Source organism: Microcaecilia unicolor, chromosome 7, assembly GCF_901765095.1.
Source record: "Microcaecilia unicolor chromosome 7, aMicUni1.1, whole genome shotgun sequence".
NCBI lineage: Eukaryota > Metazoa > Chordata > Amphibia > Gymnophiona > Siphonopidae > Microcaecilia > Microcaecilia unicolor.
In genome coordinates, this window is record NC_044037.1 from 104,789,772 (window position 1) to 104,808,015 (window position 18,244).

The 18,244-nt window shown below is 48.1% G+C and overlaps 1 protein-coding gene across 1 annotated transcript in view; it reads left to right on the forward strand.

The window, feature by feature from the left end:
• The window catches only part of KIF22 (kinesin family member 22), a 183,905-nt gene that overhangs the window by 57,350 nt on the left and 108,311 nt on the right, over positions 1 to 18,244 (forward strand). The window contains exons 2-4 of the mRNA XM_030210581.1: positions 3,588 to 3,804; positions 4,541 to 4,668; positions 5,104 to 5,264. Of these exons, the coding sequence (XP_030066441.1) occupies positions 3,596 to 3,804; positions 4,541 to 4,668; positions 5,104 to 5,264 (498 nt within the window). The 5' untranslated portion in view covers positions 3,588 to 3,595. The remainder of the gene's footprint in view (positions 1 to 3,587; positions 3,805 to 4,540; positions 4,669 to 5,103; positions 5,265 to 18,244) is intronic.

The following is an 18,244-nucleotide window of genomic DNA, read 5'->3' on the forward strand; positions in this document are numbered from 1 at the left end:
CCACCAACTTACTTAACACCATCTCTCATACTGTCACCCCCTCCATCTGTCATATCCTCAACCTCTCTCTCTCCACTGCAACTGTCCCTGACACCTTCAAGCACGCCGTAGTCACACCTCTCCTCAAAAAACCATCACTTGACCCTACCTGTCCCTCCAACTACCGCCCCATTTCCCTCCTACCCTTCCTCTCCAAAATACTCGAGTGTGTCGTTCACAGCCGCTGCCTTGATTTTCTCTCTTCTCATGCCATCCTCGATCCACTTCAATCCGGTTTTCGCCCTCTACACTCGACAGAAACAGCACTCTCTAAAGTCTGTAATGACCTGTTCCTTGCCAAATCCAGAGGCCACTACTCCATCCTCATCCCCCTCGCTCTATCTGCCGCTTTTGACACTGTCAATCATGATTTACTCCTTGCCACACTGTCCTCATTTGGGTTCCAAGGCTCTGTCCTCTCCTGGTTCTCCTCCTATCTCTCCCACCGCACCTTCAGAGTTCACTCTCATGGATCTTCCTCCACCCCCATCCCGCTATCTGTTGGTGTTCCCCAGGGATCTGTCCTTGGACCCCTTCTCTTCTCAATCTACACCTCTTCCCTGGGCTCCCTCTTCTCATCTCATGGCTTCCAGTATCATCTCTATGCTGACGACACCCAGCTGTATCTCTCCACACCAGACATCACTGCGGAGACCCAAGCAAAGGTATCGGCCTGCTTAACCGACATTGCTGCATGGATGTCCAACCGCCACCTGAAACTGAACATGTCCAAGACTGAGCTCATCGTCTTTCCACCAAAACCCACTTCTCCTCTTCCTCCACTTTCTATCTCAGTTGATAACACCCTCATCCTCCCCGTCTCATCTGCCCGCAACCTCGGAGTCATCTTCGACTCCTCCCTCTCCTCTGCACACATCCAGCAGATAGCCAAGACCTGTCGCTTCTTCCTCTTCAACATCAGCAAAATTCGCCCTTTCTTCTCTGAACACACCACCCGAACTCTCGTCCACGCTCTCATTACCTCTCGCCTTGACTACTGCAACTTACTCCTCACCGGCCTCCCACTTAGCCATCTATCCCCCCTTCAGTCTGTTCAGAACTCTGCTGCACGTCTTATATTCTGCCAGAACTGATATACTCATATCACCCCTCTCCTCAGGTCACTTCACTGGCTTCCAATCCGATACCGCATTCAGTTCAAGCTTCTCCTTCTTACCTACAAATGCACTCAGTTTGCTGCCCCTCACTACCTCTCTACCCTCATCTCCCCTTACGTTCCTGCCCGAAACCTCCGTTCACAGGACAAATCCCTCCTCTCAGTACCCTTCTCCACCACCGCCATTCTGCCTCGCCTCACCCTATGCCTGGAACAACCTTCCTGAGCCCTTACGCCAAGCCCCCTCCCTGCCCATCTTCAAGTCTTTGCTTAAAGCCCACCTCTTCAATGCTGCTTTCGGCACCTAATTCTTACCTTCAGGATATCCAGACTGCCCCAATTTGACTGCCCCTATCGAACTGACTATTCACTTGTCCTTTAGATTGTAAGCTCTTTGAGCAGGGAATGTCCTTTTAAGTTAAATTGTACAGCGCTGCTTAACCCTAGTAGCGCTTTAGAAATGTTAAGTGGTAGTAGTAGTAGAGTTGTTCTGTTTTAGGAGTCTGGTCCTTATTGGCAAGTTCTAGGGCATCTCTTTCATTTCATTTGGGGTTGGTGAGTCCTCTTGGAGTTGGTCTCTGATCTGACCTCTGTTTTGGAGGTTGGGACGAGTATGTTTTTCTGGGGTCTTTGTCTATTTGGTGATCCCTCCCTACACTTGGGACTGCTTTAGTACATCCCACTTGTCTCTGGATTGATCTGTGGGACGCTATGGAAGGAAAAATTAGTTTATTACCTGATAATTTTCTTTCCATTAGTCCCAACAGATCAATCCAGAGGCCCGCCCTTTTCTGGGTTTTGTTGGCATGTTTTCTCTTCTTTATATAATTTCCCTTCATTTCACAGGGCATGACTCTCAAGGTTCGGTCTTTTTCGCTAGGGGCCGCTCAGAGCTCACAATAAGCTATGAAGGACGGAGTACTTTCACAATTGTAATCCCCAATTAGGTGGTTTCCCTTCCGCGGTTGCGGTAGAGGCAGAACCTGCGAGTGGAAGTTAATATTGGATTGTTTTTTCTTCTTCAGCTGCTTTGGTATCAACAATACTGAGACTAAGCTGGCTGCACAGGTCTACATATACCAAGAGTCTGAGGTTCTCTCTATCTCCACCTGCTGGTAGGGGGACATAATCCACTCGTCTCTGGATTGATCTCTTGGGACTAATGGAAAGAAAATTATCGGGTAATTCATTTTTCCTTACCATGGGTCCCCATCCCCGTGTCATTCTCTAGTTGTGCCTCAAGGATTGGGTTGCGAAGCACTGCTCTAGAATCTAGATGTTCTCTACACCTAGTACTAGTTGAAAAATAACAGTTCCTTATTAACCTATTCCACACCACTCATGACTATCATAGAACTGAAATAGGAAATATGCTTACACACACATATCACAACTAAACGTACTTCCTGAATATTGAGGGGTGTTCCCTGCCCACTTTCTGTTCAAATGTTTGCTTGATTGTATATATTTTTGAAATGTATAAATTGGAAAAAAAGATATTGTGGGGGCAACTAAACTCTGCATTAGTGCAAATACTGTTGGTACTTTTTGCTTGTTGCACTGATAAAGATAAAATTATGCTTGTAGTTTTGATTTGATTATTATCATGGGTATGAAGTAGCTGCAGTATTTGTGCCTACAGCTTGCACACAGAAGAAGTTAAAATAAAATAAGCTGTGTAGGTTTCCAACTGCAGTCTGCTTGTGCTCTTTTCTTCTCTCAAACGTAGTTTTGGGAACACTGCCAATAGAAGTAAAAGTATGTTCGTTGTAGAACTTTTTCCCATATTAAGGATTGATAATTTTAAAAAAAACTGTTTCATGCAGGTAAAAATAATTTTACCACTAGAAATCTGCTTTCAAAATGTTCATCTATAAAATTTTCTGCAATTTGAACTGTCATGTCACTACTGCTGGTGCAACTTTTTTCCTCACGGTTCTTATTAACCCCCCTGTTTACAAAGTCAACGTAACTGAACATTTACCCCTCAGTTTAGAAACCCGTGCTAGCAGTTGCCAGTGTGCTAATGCCAACACAGCCCATTCACTTTGAATGGTCTGTGTCGACAGCAGCTAGCAGTGCTTTCTAAACAGAGGGGTAAATGTTCAGTTATGTTGACTGGCAGGCAGTATTTTTTTTTCTTATTCTGCATAAATTGGAGTGGCTCCTGATAGAGTATGAGAATATTTCTCTTGCTGAGGTCCCTTTCTTGAATTTGGGGAGTAGATAGGTATGTCAGTAGGGCGTAATTCGGAATTGTTTTATTATTCCGTTATATTTATTTATTATAGTTTTCTCTGTTTTAAGTATCTTCACCACCTCTTTATGTGGGCTATTTGGAATGTGTTTGTTAACACTAATAAGTCATCCTCTTACCTTCCTCAAATGCATTTTTTCAAAATATAACCTTGTGGGTGTGTTTCTTTTCTAGTTAAACTGATGGAGACGGCAAAGCGTGTTAGCATCATGGAAGCGCAGAACCAGCCAAAGAAAACAGCCTCCCCGGCAAATGTACGAGTGGTGGTACGTTTGCGGCCTTACATGCACAAGGATGACCAGAAGCAACAGGGACCATGTGTACGGGGCCTAGACTCTCAATGCCTGGAGATCATCAACTGGAAGAACCAACTGGAAACCTTGCAATATCAGTGAGGATCCAACTAGTGCATGCACTGAACTGGGGCTCTGTCAGGGTGCGACAGGTTCCTGGAGGAAAAGTCCATAGTCTGCTATTGAGATAGACATGGGGAAGCCACAGTTTGCCCTGGGATTGGTAGCAGGGAATGTTGCTACTATCTGGGTTTTTCCCAGGTACTTGTGAGCTGGATTGGTCACTGTTAGAAACAGGATACTGGGTTAGATGGCCCATTGGTCTGATCCAGTATGGCTATTTTTATGTTCTTATGAATATCACATTCTTCTCATGCTGAGAGTTTGCCATTATCTTATGAACTGATTTTCAGCAATTTCCCAGCATCTTAATTCCTGCTCCTTCAGGTTCCTAGCATAATTGTCAGTGTCCTCTACTGGGGTTATGGTAACATGACCATTCATGTATAACTCTGTGGGGTTTTCTTCCTTATTTTTTAATCCTTGTCCTATTTAACCCAGTCATTGCAGCACTGATGATGGATTTGTCTGGAATGTAGCACACTAGACAGTAGGTTGTTCAGGATCTGTGAATACTGGCCTAAAAAACAGATCAATACTATACTCAGAATCAAACCCATGTTTCCTGCATAGCAAAGTGCAGCCATGTTACTGAGCCTCATCCACTCTTCTAATGTTGAGAATTTTATACTATGCTATATTTTTATTGAAAGGAATTTTGTGCTCTTATTTCATCTTGCTGAACATGTGCTGTTATTCTATCCCTTTTTGTAGGTTTAATGCCTTTTACGGTGAAGACTCCACACAAAAAGAGATTTACACAGGGTCTATTGAGCCCATCCTCCCACACCTGCTAAATGGTCAGAATGCCAGTGTGTTTGCTTATGGTCCCACTGGAGCAGGTACAGTTATAGATGAAGAGAGAGAGAAACCAGAACATTTTGCAGAGCTAGGAACATGCCAGAAGCCAGATCATCCAGATACTTAAAATTTGGCACCTACAGCTGGAAAATGAGCTACTGTTGAGGGGAGGAGGTGGATCCGGGTAAGGAGAGGAAGTAGAGACCAGCCAAGAGAGGAGCCAGGGGAGCCACTATCAGCAGTGAGACAAAAAAACAAATCTGGATTGGAGATAAGCCATTGTTGTTAGAGTGCTGGATCCAGGTGGTAGAGATGCTTCTGTTAGCAGGTTGGAGATTAGCTGCATTTGGGTGTTGCATGAAGCAGCTGCCTCATGCTAGCCACCAATGAAGAGAGTATGAAGGGACAGAAGGGAAATAGGAGAAAAGCTAGAAGTAGGATAAAATATTCAAGATGCATTTCCTTCTTTTCCACAGGAAAGACACACACTATGCTAGGGAGCCCACAGCAACCTGGTGTCATCCCACGTGCAGTCCTTGCTCTCTTCCGCATGACACAGGCAGAGAGCAGTTCCAGAAACTACGAGCAGTGTGATATCTCTATTTCCATGTCCTACCTGGAGATCTACCAAGAGAAGGTAAACCTTTATCTGCTCTCCACCATTTCCTTCCTAGTCGGGGTTTTTTTTTTTCCAAAGATCTCTTTCTTAGTGTCGGCTCCACTGTTCTGAACCAATGGGTGTTATCCCTTCCTACCAGTAGGTGAAGATAGAGAAAACTGAACTCTGCCAGTAATGTCACCAGCATAAGCAGAGGTGCTCCCTGGAATTGTCCAGTATTCCTTTGTGTCCATCCCAGACCAGTCCAGACCAATGAGATTGTTAAGCATTCCCACAGGCGGATGGAGATATAAAAGGAAAGCAGTTCTGTGTGATTTGCAATTTAAAGGCACTGTGCAGCCCCAGAATGCTCGGTAGTTTTATTTCTCCAACGGATGGTGGATGATATGTGCAGCTCCCATGTGGTGCTTATCAACGAGCTCCTGATCTAGTGGACTGTCGGAGTGTCAGTTGAGCACAGAGCCAAGCCAGTGGGAAGAGTCACCCTTTTTGTTATGCTTACATTTATTGGAGCTGGGTTGACAACTGGTGGTGCCCGGTCCCTAACCCCCTTATCTTCCTTCCCTCTTCCTCTATTCAGAGTGTGGAGAGGCAACTTATGTTGAAAATTGCCTGGAGCTGGGGTGAGGCTTGGCAATGCCGAGTTCCTTCTCCCCCTTTACTTTTTCTCATTAAAAGAAAGAAAAAAAGATGGGGCTTTGAGGTAAGTTTCTATTATTTGTTCGTTGAGTGCCTCTATCAGGTTTACTTTCTTTGTCTATTCATTTTAAGTTCCATGCTATTTCTCTGGCACTGCAGCGATTTTCTTTTGTGCTTCGGTTTTGACACTGTATTTTCCTTGTCAAGAGCTTGGAGCTAGCTTTAGAGACTGACAGTTTCCTAATGGGCAGATAATCAAATCCCGCGCGCTGTTCTGAATAGCGCTTTAAAGTTAGCGCAGGGAAACAACGCCCCTATGATCGAAGCTAGCATGATGATGAAAAAAAATCCTGAACCTGTTAAACCTAAGCCCGCCCCACCCATCCGCCTAAAATTCACCATGACCCCTCCACCAGTCTAGGGGAAGAACCTCTAGGCCCCCCCATCCCCCAAACACTAAAAACACCCTGGTGGCCCAGTGGGACTACTAGCCCTCCTCTCTGGCACCTCTCCCCCCTACCCCCGGCGGGCTACCTTAAAGTTGGAGGAGGGAGGGACAAGCACTCCCTCTTCTGCGGGTGCCTTCTCAAAATGGCGGTGCCCTGCCCGCTGTATCCTGGGACACGCCGGGTGGGGACTTAACCCTTATATGGAAGTTAAGCCCCATCCAGCGCATCCCAGGATGCACAGGGCAGGGCGCTGCAGTTTTGAGGAGGCACCCACAGAGGGGGGAGGGGAGAGTGAGGAGGACTGGCAGTCCACTGGACCACCAGGGTCTCTTCAGTGTTGGGGGTGGAGGCTAGGGGTCCCACTGTATCAGCAGGGTCTTTTTAGTGTTTGTGGGATGGGGGGCCTAGAGGTTCTTCCCCTAGACTGGTGGAGGGGTCATGGTGAATTTTAGGCGGGCTTCCCGGCTGGTAGTCATTTCGCGGCTTTGGTGACATTTTTTTTTAAGGAGCGTGGCTGGCCGTGCTATTAATTTCTCCTGTCCGTGCAGCTCCTGCTCCGCTTTGGCACCGCTTCTGTTTCGTGGTGGTACTCTCAGGTGCTAGTAGTGGTTTAGTGATGGAGATTTCCTGGAGGGGACGGTCTGTTGGCCTTTCTCCCATCTCTCCTGTTTCTGGCTGATTGGGCTGTGAGTTTCTTTCTCTGGCGGGGTTGATTCTTCGGTGGCCATTGCCTTGCACTTGAAAAAAAAAAGGGGGGGGGGTTCCTGCCCTTCATGTGCCGCTGCTTCGAGCCCTTCATGTGCCGCTGCTTCGAGCCTAGCTCTGTCTTCCAGTAGTGGTATGGTGCCCTCCTTCCCTTCCTCGCTTGGCAGCCCTCCAAGTATTTTTACCTGGTTTCCAGAGCACAGGCTTCCCTCAGCTTGCTCTGCTGGAAAAGGGGAGTTTTCCTCCAGTGCTGTGACGTTTGAGGGCAGTGGGCTGTTCAGTTGGCTTCAGCTGGGCCTTACTCTGCTGGAAGAGGGGGAGGTTTCCTCCGGTGCTGGTGACATTGGAGGGCAGTGGGCTGTTCAGTTGTCTTCAGCCAGGCCTTACTTTCAGCCCTGTGGGGTTGTCTACTGGCACTTTTGGGTTCCAATCTTTTGTCTTCTCTTTTTGGGTTGGTCAGCCTATTCTTCAGGTGTTGGAAGAAGCCATGATAGTTTTCTTTCGGTGCCTCTCTTGTCTTATGGGATGCCGGCTGGGCGGTCTGGCTCTTTATTGCTTCCTGGCACACAGTCTGCCCTGGGTGGTGTTATATGTATTTTTTGTCTCCTAGCCTGCAGGACCAGCCTTCCAGATGGGTGCTGATTCAGTTTCTGCTGCTTTCCTGCAGTCCCGGTGTTAAGGCCTGAGGAGGGAGGAGCCTTTTTCTGCTGGTTAGCCTTGTCATTCTCCGGCAAGTCATGAGCCTTGGTCTTTCCACATGCAGGGATCCGGGCTCTGATTTAGGGATGGCTGCTCTGTAGCGTTGGTCTTGCCATCTCCTTACCGGGCAGGCCCTCGGGGTTTTGGTCCTCCTTTGTTTTTTTCTCCCAGGGCTACTTTCTGAGCTCTGTGGTATGGGTCTGGCAGGGATTTGCACTGGCTGGCGTAACGGCAGTGCTATGCTGTCTCTATCAGGGACGCTTCTTACAGAGTGTACAGCCGTCTTTGGCTGTTTTGCCACCCGATCTGTCTTTGGGTGATTTCCCTGGTTTTATGCCTTTGGCTGGTTTGTCAGGTGGCCTCCTTACCAGATTTTCTTAGTTGTCCTATTTCTTGAAATGGTACCTTGGCACTCTTTCTCTTCCGTGCTTAAGGGCAGTACCTTGGTAAGTAGCAGTGCCTTCTGGGCTGTGAGTGCCAGCTTCTTCCAGACTCGGGTCTGGAGATGCACTTTATGCTTTGGTCTAGTAGCATCCATTCCGGTAACTCCTTTTACCAGCCCCTTGGTATGCTGGGTGGTGGCAGCACCTTCTGAACTGTGAGTGCCACTTTCTTGAAGACTTGGTCTGGCAGTACATTTTCCATCATGGGGGTGGGTACATTACATAAGTAATGCCATACTGGGAAAAGACCAAGGGTCCATCGAGCCCAGCATCTTGTCCACGACAGCGGCCAATCCAGGCCAAGGGCACCTGGCAAGCTTCCCAAACATACAAACATTCTATACATGTTATTCCTGGGATTTTGGATTTTTCCAAGTCCGTTTAGTAGCTGGACTTGTCCTTTAGGAAACCGTCCAACCCCTTTTTAAACTCTGGTAAGCTAACCGCCTTCACCACATTTTCCGGCAATGAATTCCAGAGTTTAATTACACGTTGGGTGAAGAAAAAGTTTCTCCGATTTGTTTTAAATTTACTACACTGTAGTTTAATCGCATGCCCCCTAGTCCTAGTATTTTTGGAAAGCGTGAACAGACGCTTCACATCCACCTGTTCCACTCCACTCATTATTTTATATACCTCTATCATGTCTCCCCTCAGCCGTCTCTTCTCCAAGCTGAATAGCCCTAGCCTCCTTAGTCTTTCTTCATAGGGAAGTCGTCCCATCCCCGCTATCATTTTAGTCGCCCTTCGCTGCACCTTTTCCAATTCTATATCTTTCTTGAGATGCGGCGACCAGAATTGAACACAATACTCAAGGTGCGGTCGCACCATGGAGCGATACAACGGCATTATAACATCCTCACACCTGTTTTCCATACCTTTCCTAATAATACCCAACATTCTATTCGCTTTCCTAGCCGCAGCAGCACACTGAGCAGAAGGTTTCAGCGTGTTATCGACGATGGCACCCAGATCCCTTTCTTGGTCCGTAACTCCTTACGTGGAACCTTGCATGACGTAGCTATAATTCGGGTTCTTTTTTCCCACATGCATCACCTTGCACTTGCTCACGTTAAACGTCATCTGCCATTTAGCCGTCCAGTCTCCCAGTCTCGTAAGGTCCTCTTGTAATTTTTCCACAATCCTGTCGCGAGTTAACGACTTTGAATTACTTTGTGTCATCAGCAAATTTAATTACCTTGCTAGTTACTCCCATCTCTAAATCATTTATAAATATATTAAAAAGCAGCGGTCCTAGCACAGACCCCTGAGGAACCCCACTAACTACCCTTCTCCATTGTGAATACTGCCCATTTAACCCCACTCTCTGTTTCCTATCCTTCAACCAGTTTTTAATCCACAATAGGACATTTCCTCCTATCCCATGACCCTCCAATTTCCTCTGTAGCCTTTCATGAGGTGCCTTGTCAAACGCCTTTTGAAAATCCAGATACACAATATCAACCGGCTCCCCTTTGTCCACATGTTTGTTTACTCCTTCAAAGAATTGAAGTAAATTGGTCAGGCAAGATTTCCCCACACAAAAGCCGTGCTGACTCGGTCTCAGTAATCCATGTCCTCGGATGTGCTCTGTAATTTTGTTTTTAATAATAGCCTCTACCATTTTCCCCGGCACCGACGTCAGACTCACCGGTCTATAATTTCCCGGATCTCCCCTGGAGCCTTTTTTAAAAATGGGCGTTACATTGGCCACCCTCCAATCTTCCGGTACCACGCTCGATTTTAAGGATAAGTTGCATATCACTAGCAGTAGCTCCGCAAGCTCATTTTTCAGTTCTATCAGTACTCTAGGATGAATACCATCCGGTCCAGGAGATTTGCTACTCTTCAGTTTGTCGAACTGCCTCATTACGTCCTCCAGGTTTACCGTGAAGTCGGTAAGTTTCTCCGACTCGTCCGCTTGAAATACCATTTCCGACACCGGTATCCCACCCAAATCTTCCTCGGTGAAGACCGAAGCAACGAATTCATTCAGTCTCTCCGCTACGTCTTTGTCTTTCTTGATCGCCCCTTTTACCCCTCGGTCATCCAGCGGCCCAACCGATTCTTTTGCCGGCTTCCTGCTTTTAATATACCGAAAAAAATTTTTACTATGTTTTTTTGCCTCTTATGCTATCTTGTTATATTGTACCATCCCTGTAGCAGCTGTTGCTTACTTCCAGTGGGCTGTTTCTGAGAGCCTACTACTGGATTGTATTGTGACAAATTGTACTCTGCATTGTACTGCTTGATCGCAGCATCGCAGTATGCGGCATGGTAGTGGCCGTCTTGCTGGCTTAATGGCCAGCATTCTTGTTCTCCACTTATTTCACAGCATTCTGGTAAGCTTTGCCGGTGGGCATTGCTCAGTCTTTGGACGTTGAGCCTAGTCTGTGCTCCATCTCTGGAAGTTGACTATAGCTCAGTCTTTGGACATCGTGCATTGTCCCGTCTTTGATTGTGGTCCGTTCTCCATTTCTGGGCGTTGACCCCAGCTCCGTCTCTGAACGTCGAGCCTTGGCCATATCCTGGCTCCATCTCTGAACATCGCAATTGGTGCCGTCTTTGGATGTGGAGTCTTGTCCAGTCTTCGGTTTTAGGTCAGTTATCCATCTCTGGATGTCAAGCCTGGTTCTGCTAGTGACATCTTGCCCTGTCTTGATTTACCACGCCTTGCCACCTCTCAGTACGTCTGGCCTTACTCTCTCCTGGGCTGCTGATGTTTAGTGTGAGCAAGTGTAAAGTGATGCATGTGGCAAAGAGGAACCCGAATTATAGCTACGTCATGCAAGGTTCCACGTTAGGAGTCACAGACCAAGAAATGGATCTAGGTGTCGTCGTTGATGATACGTTGAAACCTTCTGCTCAGTGTGTTGCTGCAGCTAAGAAAGCAAATAGAATGTTAGGTATTATTAGGAAAGGAATGGAAAACAAAAATCAGGATGTTATAATGCCTTTGTATCGCTCCGTGGTGCGACCGCATCTCGAATATTGTGTTCAATTCTGGTCACCGCAGCTCAAAAAAGATATAGTGGAATTAGAAAAGGTGCATGGAAGGGTGACGGAAATGATAAAGCGGATGGGACGACTTCCCTATGAGGAAAGGCTAAAGCGGCTAGGGCTCTTCAGCTTGGAGAAAAAGCATCTGAGAGGTGATATGATAGAGGTCTATAAAATAATGAGTGGAGTTGAACGGGTAGAGGTGAAGTGTCTGTTTACGCTTTCCAAAAATACTAGGACTAGGGGGCCTGCGATGAAGCTACAATGTAGTAAATTTAAAACAAATCAGAGAAAATATTTCTTCACTCAACGTGTAATTAAACTCTGGAATTCGTTGCCAGAGAATGTGGTAAAGGCGGTTAGCTTAGCGGAGTTTTAAAAAGGTTTGGACGGCTTCCTAAAGGAAAAGTCCATAGACCATTATTAAATGGACTAGGGGAAAATTCACTATTTCTGAGATAAGCAGTATAAAATGTTTTGTAGTTTTTTGGAATCTTGCCGGGTATTTGTGACCTGGATTGGCCACTGTTGGAAACTGGATGCTGGGCGTGATGGATCTTTGGTCTTTCCCAGTATGGCAATACTTATGGATAGCGGGCCTTGTACAGCCTCTGCGGGTTGTTCCTTGCTCATGCGTTGGCATGTGGCTCCATATGGCATTGAGGCAAGCGCCTTCTCTGGAGGCTGAATCTTGCCCTGTCTGTGCATGACAGGTTTGGTTGAGTCTCTACATGTTAAGCCTTGCTCTGTCTTTGCTGGCCGGCTGTCGGGCTGGGCCGTTTCAAGTTGGTGTACTAAGTCCATCTTTGGCTACCAAGCTTTGCTCCGCATTGGACTCACAATCTTGCTCTGTCTTAGAGATTGGTTCTAGCTCCATCTTGAAGGCCGGCTCTGGCTCTGTCTCAAGGAGTCAAGCCGCACTTCGTCCCCGGATGTCAACCAAAGTTCTGTCTCTGGATGTCTTGTCTTGTTCCACTTCTGGAGTTCGAGCATTGCGCAGTGGTGCCAGACCAATTTTGGCAGGTTGCGCCTTGCTTAGTTTTCTGGGAGTTGGGCTTTGCTCTGCCTCTAGCTCTCGGTCCTTCCCTGTCTCTGCAGGTCAAGACCTGTTCCATCTCTAGCTGTTCTGCCGGGCTCTGTTACTGTCAGTTGGACCGGACTCCCTCTCTGCCTGTCATGTCTGGATCCGTTTTCGGCTCTTGTGCCTGACTTTGCTCCGTGTCTGGCAGACGAACCTAGCCTTCTCACTGGAGGGCACACTGGGATCCATCTCTGGCTATTCATCTGGCTTTGGAGGTTGGGCCTTGGCCTCCTTGTGGGGGTCGGGTGGTGAGTTGCCCTGATTTTGAGTCTTTCGCCATCTCTGGCAGGTGGGCCAGGTTTTTTCCCTGGCTGTCAAACCTTATTCCTTTTCTGGTTGGCCTGCTCCACCACTCTGGCTGCTGTGCCTTGCTTGTTTCTGACTACCATGGTATTCGTTGCCTGCCTTCGTCACTGGCTTTTAAGTCTTGTTGGGCTTTGCTCTGTCGCTGGCTGTCATACTTTACTGCTTTGTGGGCTGGCATGGCTTTTCTGCCACCTGTTACCAGACTTCTTCTGCAGTTTGGGGTTCCAGTGTGGCTCTGACTCAGGAAGTTGGGACTGGCTTCATCTCAGGGTGTGGGCCTTTTTCGTTAGTTCGTTGGAAGGTCTAGTGCCTTCTCTGGTAGTGGAGCCTTTTTCCTTAAGGTGGTTGGGCCTGGGCTCCTTTCTCTCGACTGTTGTTGGAACTGCTTCTCTTGGTCACGGAGGGAGTTTTCTTTTGCTATCTGGGGTGATGAGTTCTCTCGAGGTCTGTCTGCTCTGTCCTCGTGTCTGGGGTCTGGCGCCAGCACTGTCTGTTGGGGCTAGTTCTGGCTTTATGGTCCCACCCTACTTGGGGACTGCTTTGGAACATCCCATTGGATTGATCTGTGGGACACTATGGAAGGTAAAATTAGTCCTTACCTGATAATTTTGTTTCCATTAGTCCCAACAGATCAATCCAGAGGCCTGCCCTTTATTGTTCTTGGTTAGGACATAGTGTATGATGTGTTTCATTCTTTTCAGATTTGGATTTGAATTATCACAGATCTTGTTTCACTGTCTTATGGACGTCTCTTCCATGGCAGGATGGTACAAGAGTAAGACCACGATCGCTTGACCACAGGGCCATTGATTTCTTCCCTGTTTGTGACAGAGGCAGGAGTTTGATGCATGGTGTCCTGATTTCCTTACTGCTTTGGTATCGATCATACTGAAAGAGAGGCTGCTGCACAGTATCCCTTATGGCAGAGCTCTGGCATTATCTTCACCTGCTGGTAGAGGGACATAACTCACTCATCTCTGGATTGATCTGTTGGGACTAATGGAAAGAAAATGATCAGATAAGGACTGATTTTACCTTACTTGTGTCTCCTCTATTTTGATGCTGCGGACACTGGTCTGTTATATTTTGAAGCTACTGAGGCCGCCTCTTATTTGAGCATGTATAAGCTCTCTGATTCAGACCTGCTGGAGTTTGCTCTGTTTCAGATTTGCCTCACCTGGCTGCACTTTGGACCAGTGGCAGCCTACTCTGTATTGGACCTGCAGCACCTGCCTCTACTTCAGACCTGCAACAGCCTGCTTGAAGTCATATCTACAGAGGTTCCTTCTATTTTGAGGCTGCAGAGAGCTCCGCTAGGGTATACCCTAATGCGGAATGGCAAGAGCCTACTCTATTTTGAGGCTGCACAGCCCCACCATGATGTTGGTCAGTGGAACCTTCTGCTACTTCTCTTCAGCAGCATATTTTAGTTTGTCTGCACTCTTGCCTGCCATAGCTCAGACCTTTTGGAAGAATGCAGAATGCTCTATTTTGATTCTCAAGAACTCTGATCTGTCTTACATCTGCAAGTCTCTGCTTCCGTTGTCTTAGAGCTGGCTGGGAAACACCTCCCCCTCCCTTTGTCCTGATCTGTTCACATGGGTTTTGCCCTGAGTAAGCCTGTTCTGCGGTGGCATACCTAAGTAAGTCGTGTTTTAGGCTGTGCCTTTCACCTTCTGCAAAGTCACTTAGACTACTTCAGATTCAGACGGATTTCAGGATATGGTCTTTAACTGGGGCCATGCCAGCTGTGCTATCAGCTCTAGAGGTTGGCCACCTGACCACTATATTGTTGATAGATTTCATGCTGAAGGATTGGCAGGTGTTTCCATAGGCTGCAGACCTTTCCCGTCTTTCACAGCTGCAGTCATCTCCTCTCTTTCAAGGTTTCTGTGAGTCGTGCTACGGATTACAGCTTGTTCTTTTCTGCTTCTGTGGTTTTGTTCTGGGCAACTTGGCGGGATTTGAACTATGGCCCTTCTAGTTATTTTATGGCCACTGGTCTCAAAAAAAAAAAAAACCCCAAGGCAGCTATGTTTTCCAGATGGCAGTTCAGCTCTTGAACTCAGCTAACGTTTGCGTGTCTGATTTAGCTGTGGATGACAGCTGTACTGTTTGGGACATGTTCCTCAATTGGAGATTCTATAGGTTCTTTGATATTCTGCAATTTCCTTCTTTCCATTTTCTTCCAGACTCGGGTGACTTGATTGGTCTCCAGACTGCACTTCCCAGCTGTTCTTGCTGTGGCTGGAATTTCACCCTTGATTCAGCAACTGAACCAGTTAGCTGTATAAAGCTCCCCTCTGCAGGTCCAGTTGTCTGAAGGAGGGAGCAGTTCCAGTAGTAGTGGCTATAGAACTGGTGTAGCACGTGAAAGGGGTGATTGTATAGTTGCAACTTGGACAGTGCTGCTGCAACTGTACTTCATCTGACTGGATGGCTCAACTACTCTGCCATTCCCTATTTCAGGCTGCTCTTCCAGTGGGCCTTCTCAGTCATGCTGCCCAGCTAGGGTGCAGGTTTCTCAGCCAACAGTATAGGAGCCTATTTTCCACATTGGGGCAGAAATCTGGTTGCTCCTTCATCTCTGGTCTGCTGCTTTGTGTTTTTTCACTGTTTTCAAATGTGGCACAATTGGTACAAGCTGCCTGGCTAGTGGAGCTCCAGGAGTCGCTTAGTGTGTAGTCACATTTTTTGTTCAAGGAGAGTTCCTATTTTGGCACATGTCTGTGATATGTTGGTATTGTGCTCCAGGCGGTTCTCTCCCTTCCTTCCTTCCTTCCTTCCTTCCTTCCTTCCTTCCTTCCTTCCTTCTTTCTTTCCTACCTATGGGGTATTTAGTGGCAGGGGCTATGTGCTCTCTGCGCTTGCTAGATTCCATCTCCCGTACCTGGGAACATAGGCAGCTGCTTCTCCTGCCCATGTAGTATTCATGTCTTTTCATAGGCTATCGATGGCTGTTTTTTTTTTTTGTTCCTCCTATGACTCGTTAATTTTGCCATTAAGTAGTTGATTCCTTGTCATCAAGCAGATGAAGCCATTACATATGGGTTGTGTCCATCAACCAGCAGGGAGAGATAGAGAGCACTCAACTTTCACAGTGCCTCCTGGCCAGCTAGCTCCACTGCCTCTTCAGTATTCTCTATCTCCCCAAGCAGGGTGGCTGCAGCTTCTTCGAGCTCCATTAAAAAATCTGCCTGGGGGTGGCTCCTGGCTTGCCAGTTGTTAGCCGGGGTGTTAGAGGCTATAGCAGCTTCACTTTGAAGGCACATAGGTTAGCCCTTTCCCTGCCTTATCCATGCCCCGTGGATGTGGACACATTAGCTTGCTTTTCCCTGTCCTTTCCCACTGTCAGTGGATGCAGGCATATTGGTTCGCCTTTCCCTGCCTTTCCCACTCATCTGAGCCTCCGGAGTTCTTATTACCTCTGCTTTCCTCACAGCGTTAAAAAAAAAAAAAAAAAAAGTTGCATCACGCTTTGGCGCAGAGACATTGGAACAGAGGTTTTCTTTTGATTCTTCTATGGGACCGGAGCTGTGATACTCGGTCTGGTGAGGTAAGAGTGTTTTCTAACTCCTCCGAGGTGGGCCCGTGATCGGGGCGTTTTTGGCGCGAAACCGCCATTTTGATTTTTCCCGCCATTTTCGGCGATGGCTGCAGAGTATGTAAAGCGCTGTTCCCGGTGTGGCAAGCGCAAATCAGCAGCAGGGCTCTGTGAATCGTGCTGTACAGGCGTAAGAGCCGGCCCAAGCATGGCGAGCGATGATTCTTCCCGCTCAGAGCTGGCAGCGGACGCCTTTTTGCTTTCTCCGCATGGCGCGGCCTTGAATTGAGGCTATTCAGGGAGCAGCTAGCCCCGGACGGGATCTGGGTGCCCAGGGCGAGTTTTTCTCCCCGGATTTTGTGTTGTTATTGCATAAAGCATACATGCTGAAAAGAGCTCTCCCTCAAGGGTCGTATGAGGCCCCTTCTATTGCCCCCCCCACCCCGATGGATGCTGGCCTGGGACTTCCCGCTGAGGCTATTTTCCCTGATAATTGGCATAAAGAAAAGCGTAGAAGGGCTAATTCCCCTTCAGATGGTGGTGCACCTCCTCCCCCCCCCCCCCCCCCCCCCCCCCCCCGGTGGTCAGGCTGTGAGGATTCAGAGAGTTCTGGCAGGCCTTCGTGGTCTGAGGAGCCAGAGTCAGGTGCAGAATTACCACAGGATCTGGATGATCCCTCCGTGGTGAGGATTTTCCACCGTGATGAGCTGCCAGCGCTTATTTCAGATGCCCTACAGGTCCTTTCTATTGAAGAGCCTGACAGTGGCGCGGCCTCCTCTGTGAATCCTAGGATGGCTAGTACCAAAAAGCCTGCTCAAGCCTTTCCTTTGCATGACTCCATCCAAGAGCTTATTTCTGCTCAGTGGGCTGACCCCGAGGGACCTTTGAAAGTTTCCAGGGCTATGGGGCAATTATACCCTCTGCATGAGGAGCATTTCGCTCGCTTTGCAATGCCTAAAGTAGATGCCCTAGTCACTGCGGTGACAAAGAGAACTGCCCTCCCTGTGGAAGGAGGAGTTGCCCTTAAGGATATACAAGACCGTAGGCTGGCAGCAGCACTTAATTGGTCTTTTGAAATTGCAGGTCTTACTGTTCAGGCGTCTGCATGCAGTTGTTATGCTGCTAGAGCCTGCCTGGCGTGGTTGCAACAGGCAGTGGAACAGCCCGGAGATGGAGCGGAGCCCTTCTCGGATGTGGCTCCGCGGATGGAGTTGGCCTTGTCCTTTTTGGCTGATGCCCTTTATGATATTGTCAGAGCTTCGACTAAACACATGGCAGTAGCAGTGGCGGCTCGCCGTCTTCTTTGGCTATGACATTGGGCAGCAGACATGGCCTCTAAGCAGAGGTTGGTGAAGTTGCCCTTTCAAGGCCTTCTTCTATTGGTGAGGAGTTGGAGAAAATTGTTAAAGGCCTGGGACATCCTAAACCCCAGCGCTTGCCCAAAGATAGGCCGAGGCCTTCCTCCAAGGGCCAGGCGGTCCACTCCTCTTATAGTCCTCGCTTCTGTGAAGCTCGAAGGTACCGCCCGGGGCGTTCTGCTGGGTTCACTTCTCGTGCCCGTTTTCAGCAGAGGAACTCCTTTCACTCGGACAAGCGTTCCGCAGCCACCGGCTCTAGGCCTGGAGTTCAGGGACGACCCTCTCAATAATGATACGCCGGCCCCCTCCTCGCTTCCTGTCATCGGAGGACGTCTTTCCCTCTTTGCCGAGGAGTGGGCCAATATTTCCTCAGATCAGTGGGTTCTGGACCTGATCAGAGATGGCTACAGAATAGAATTCGACGCCCCAGTAAGAGACGTGTTTGTGGAGTCCCGATGCGGTTCTGCCGCCAAACGGGCGGAGGTAGAGGAGACTTTGCAAGGTCTGATTCAGTTAGGGGCCATGTCCCCGGTAACTCCCGCCGAACACGGCTAGGGCCGATACTCCATCTACTTTGTGGTGCCGCGAAAAGGTGGGTCTTTTCGCCCTATTCTGGACTTACAAGAATTAAACAAGTCCCTGAGAGTGTGGCATTTCCACATGGAAACCCTGTGCTCCGTCATTGCTGCGGTACAGCCAGGAGAGTTTCTCACGTCTCTAGACCTGAAAGAAGCTTACTTGCACATACCAATTTGGCCCCCGCACCAGAAATTT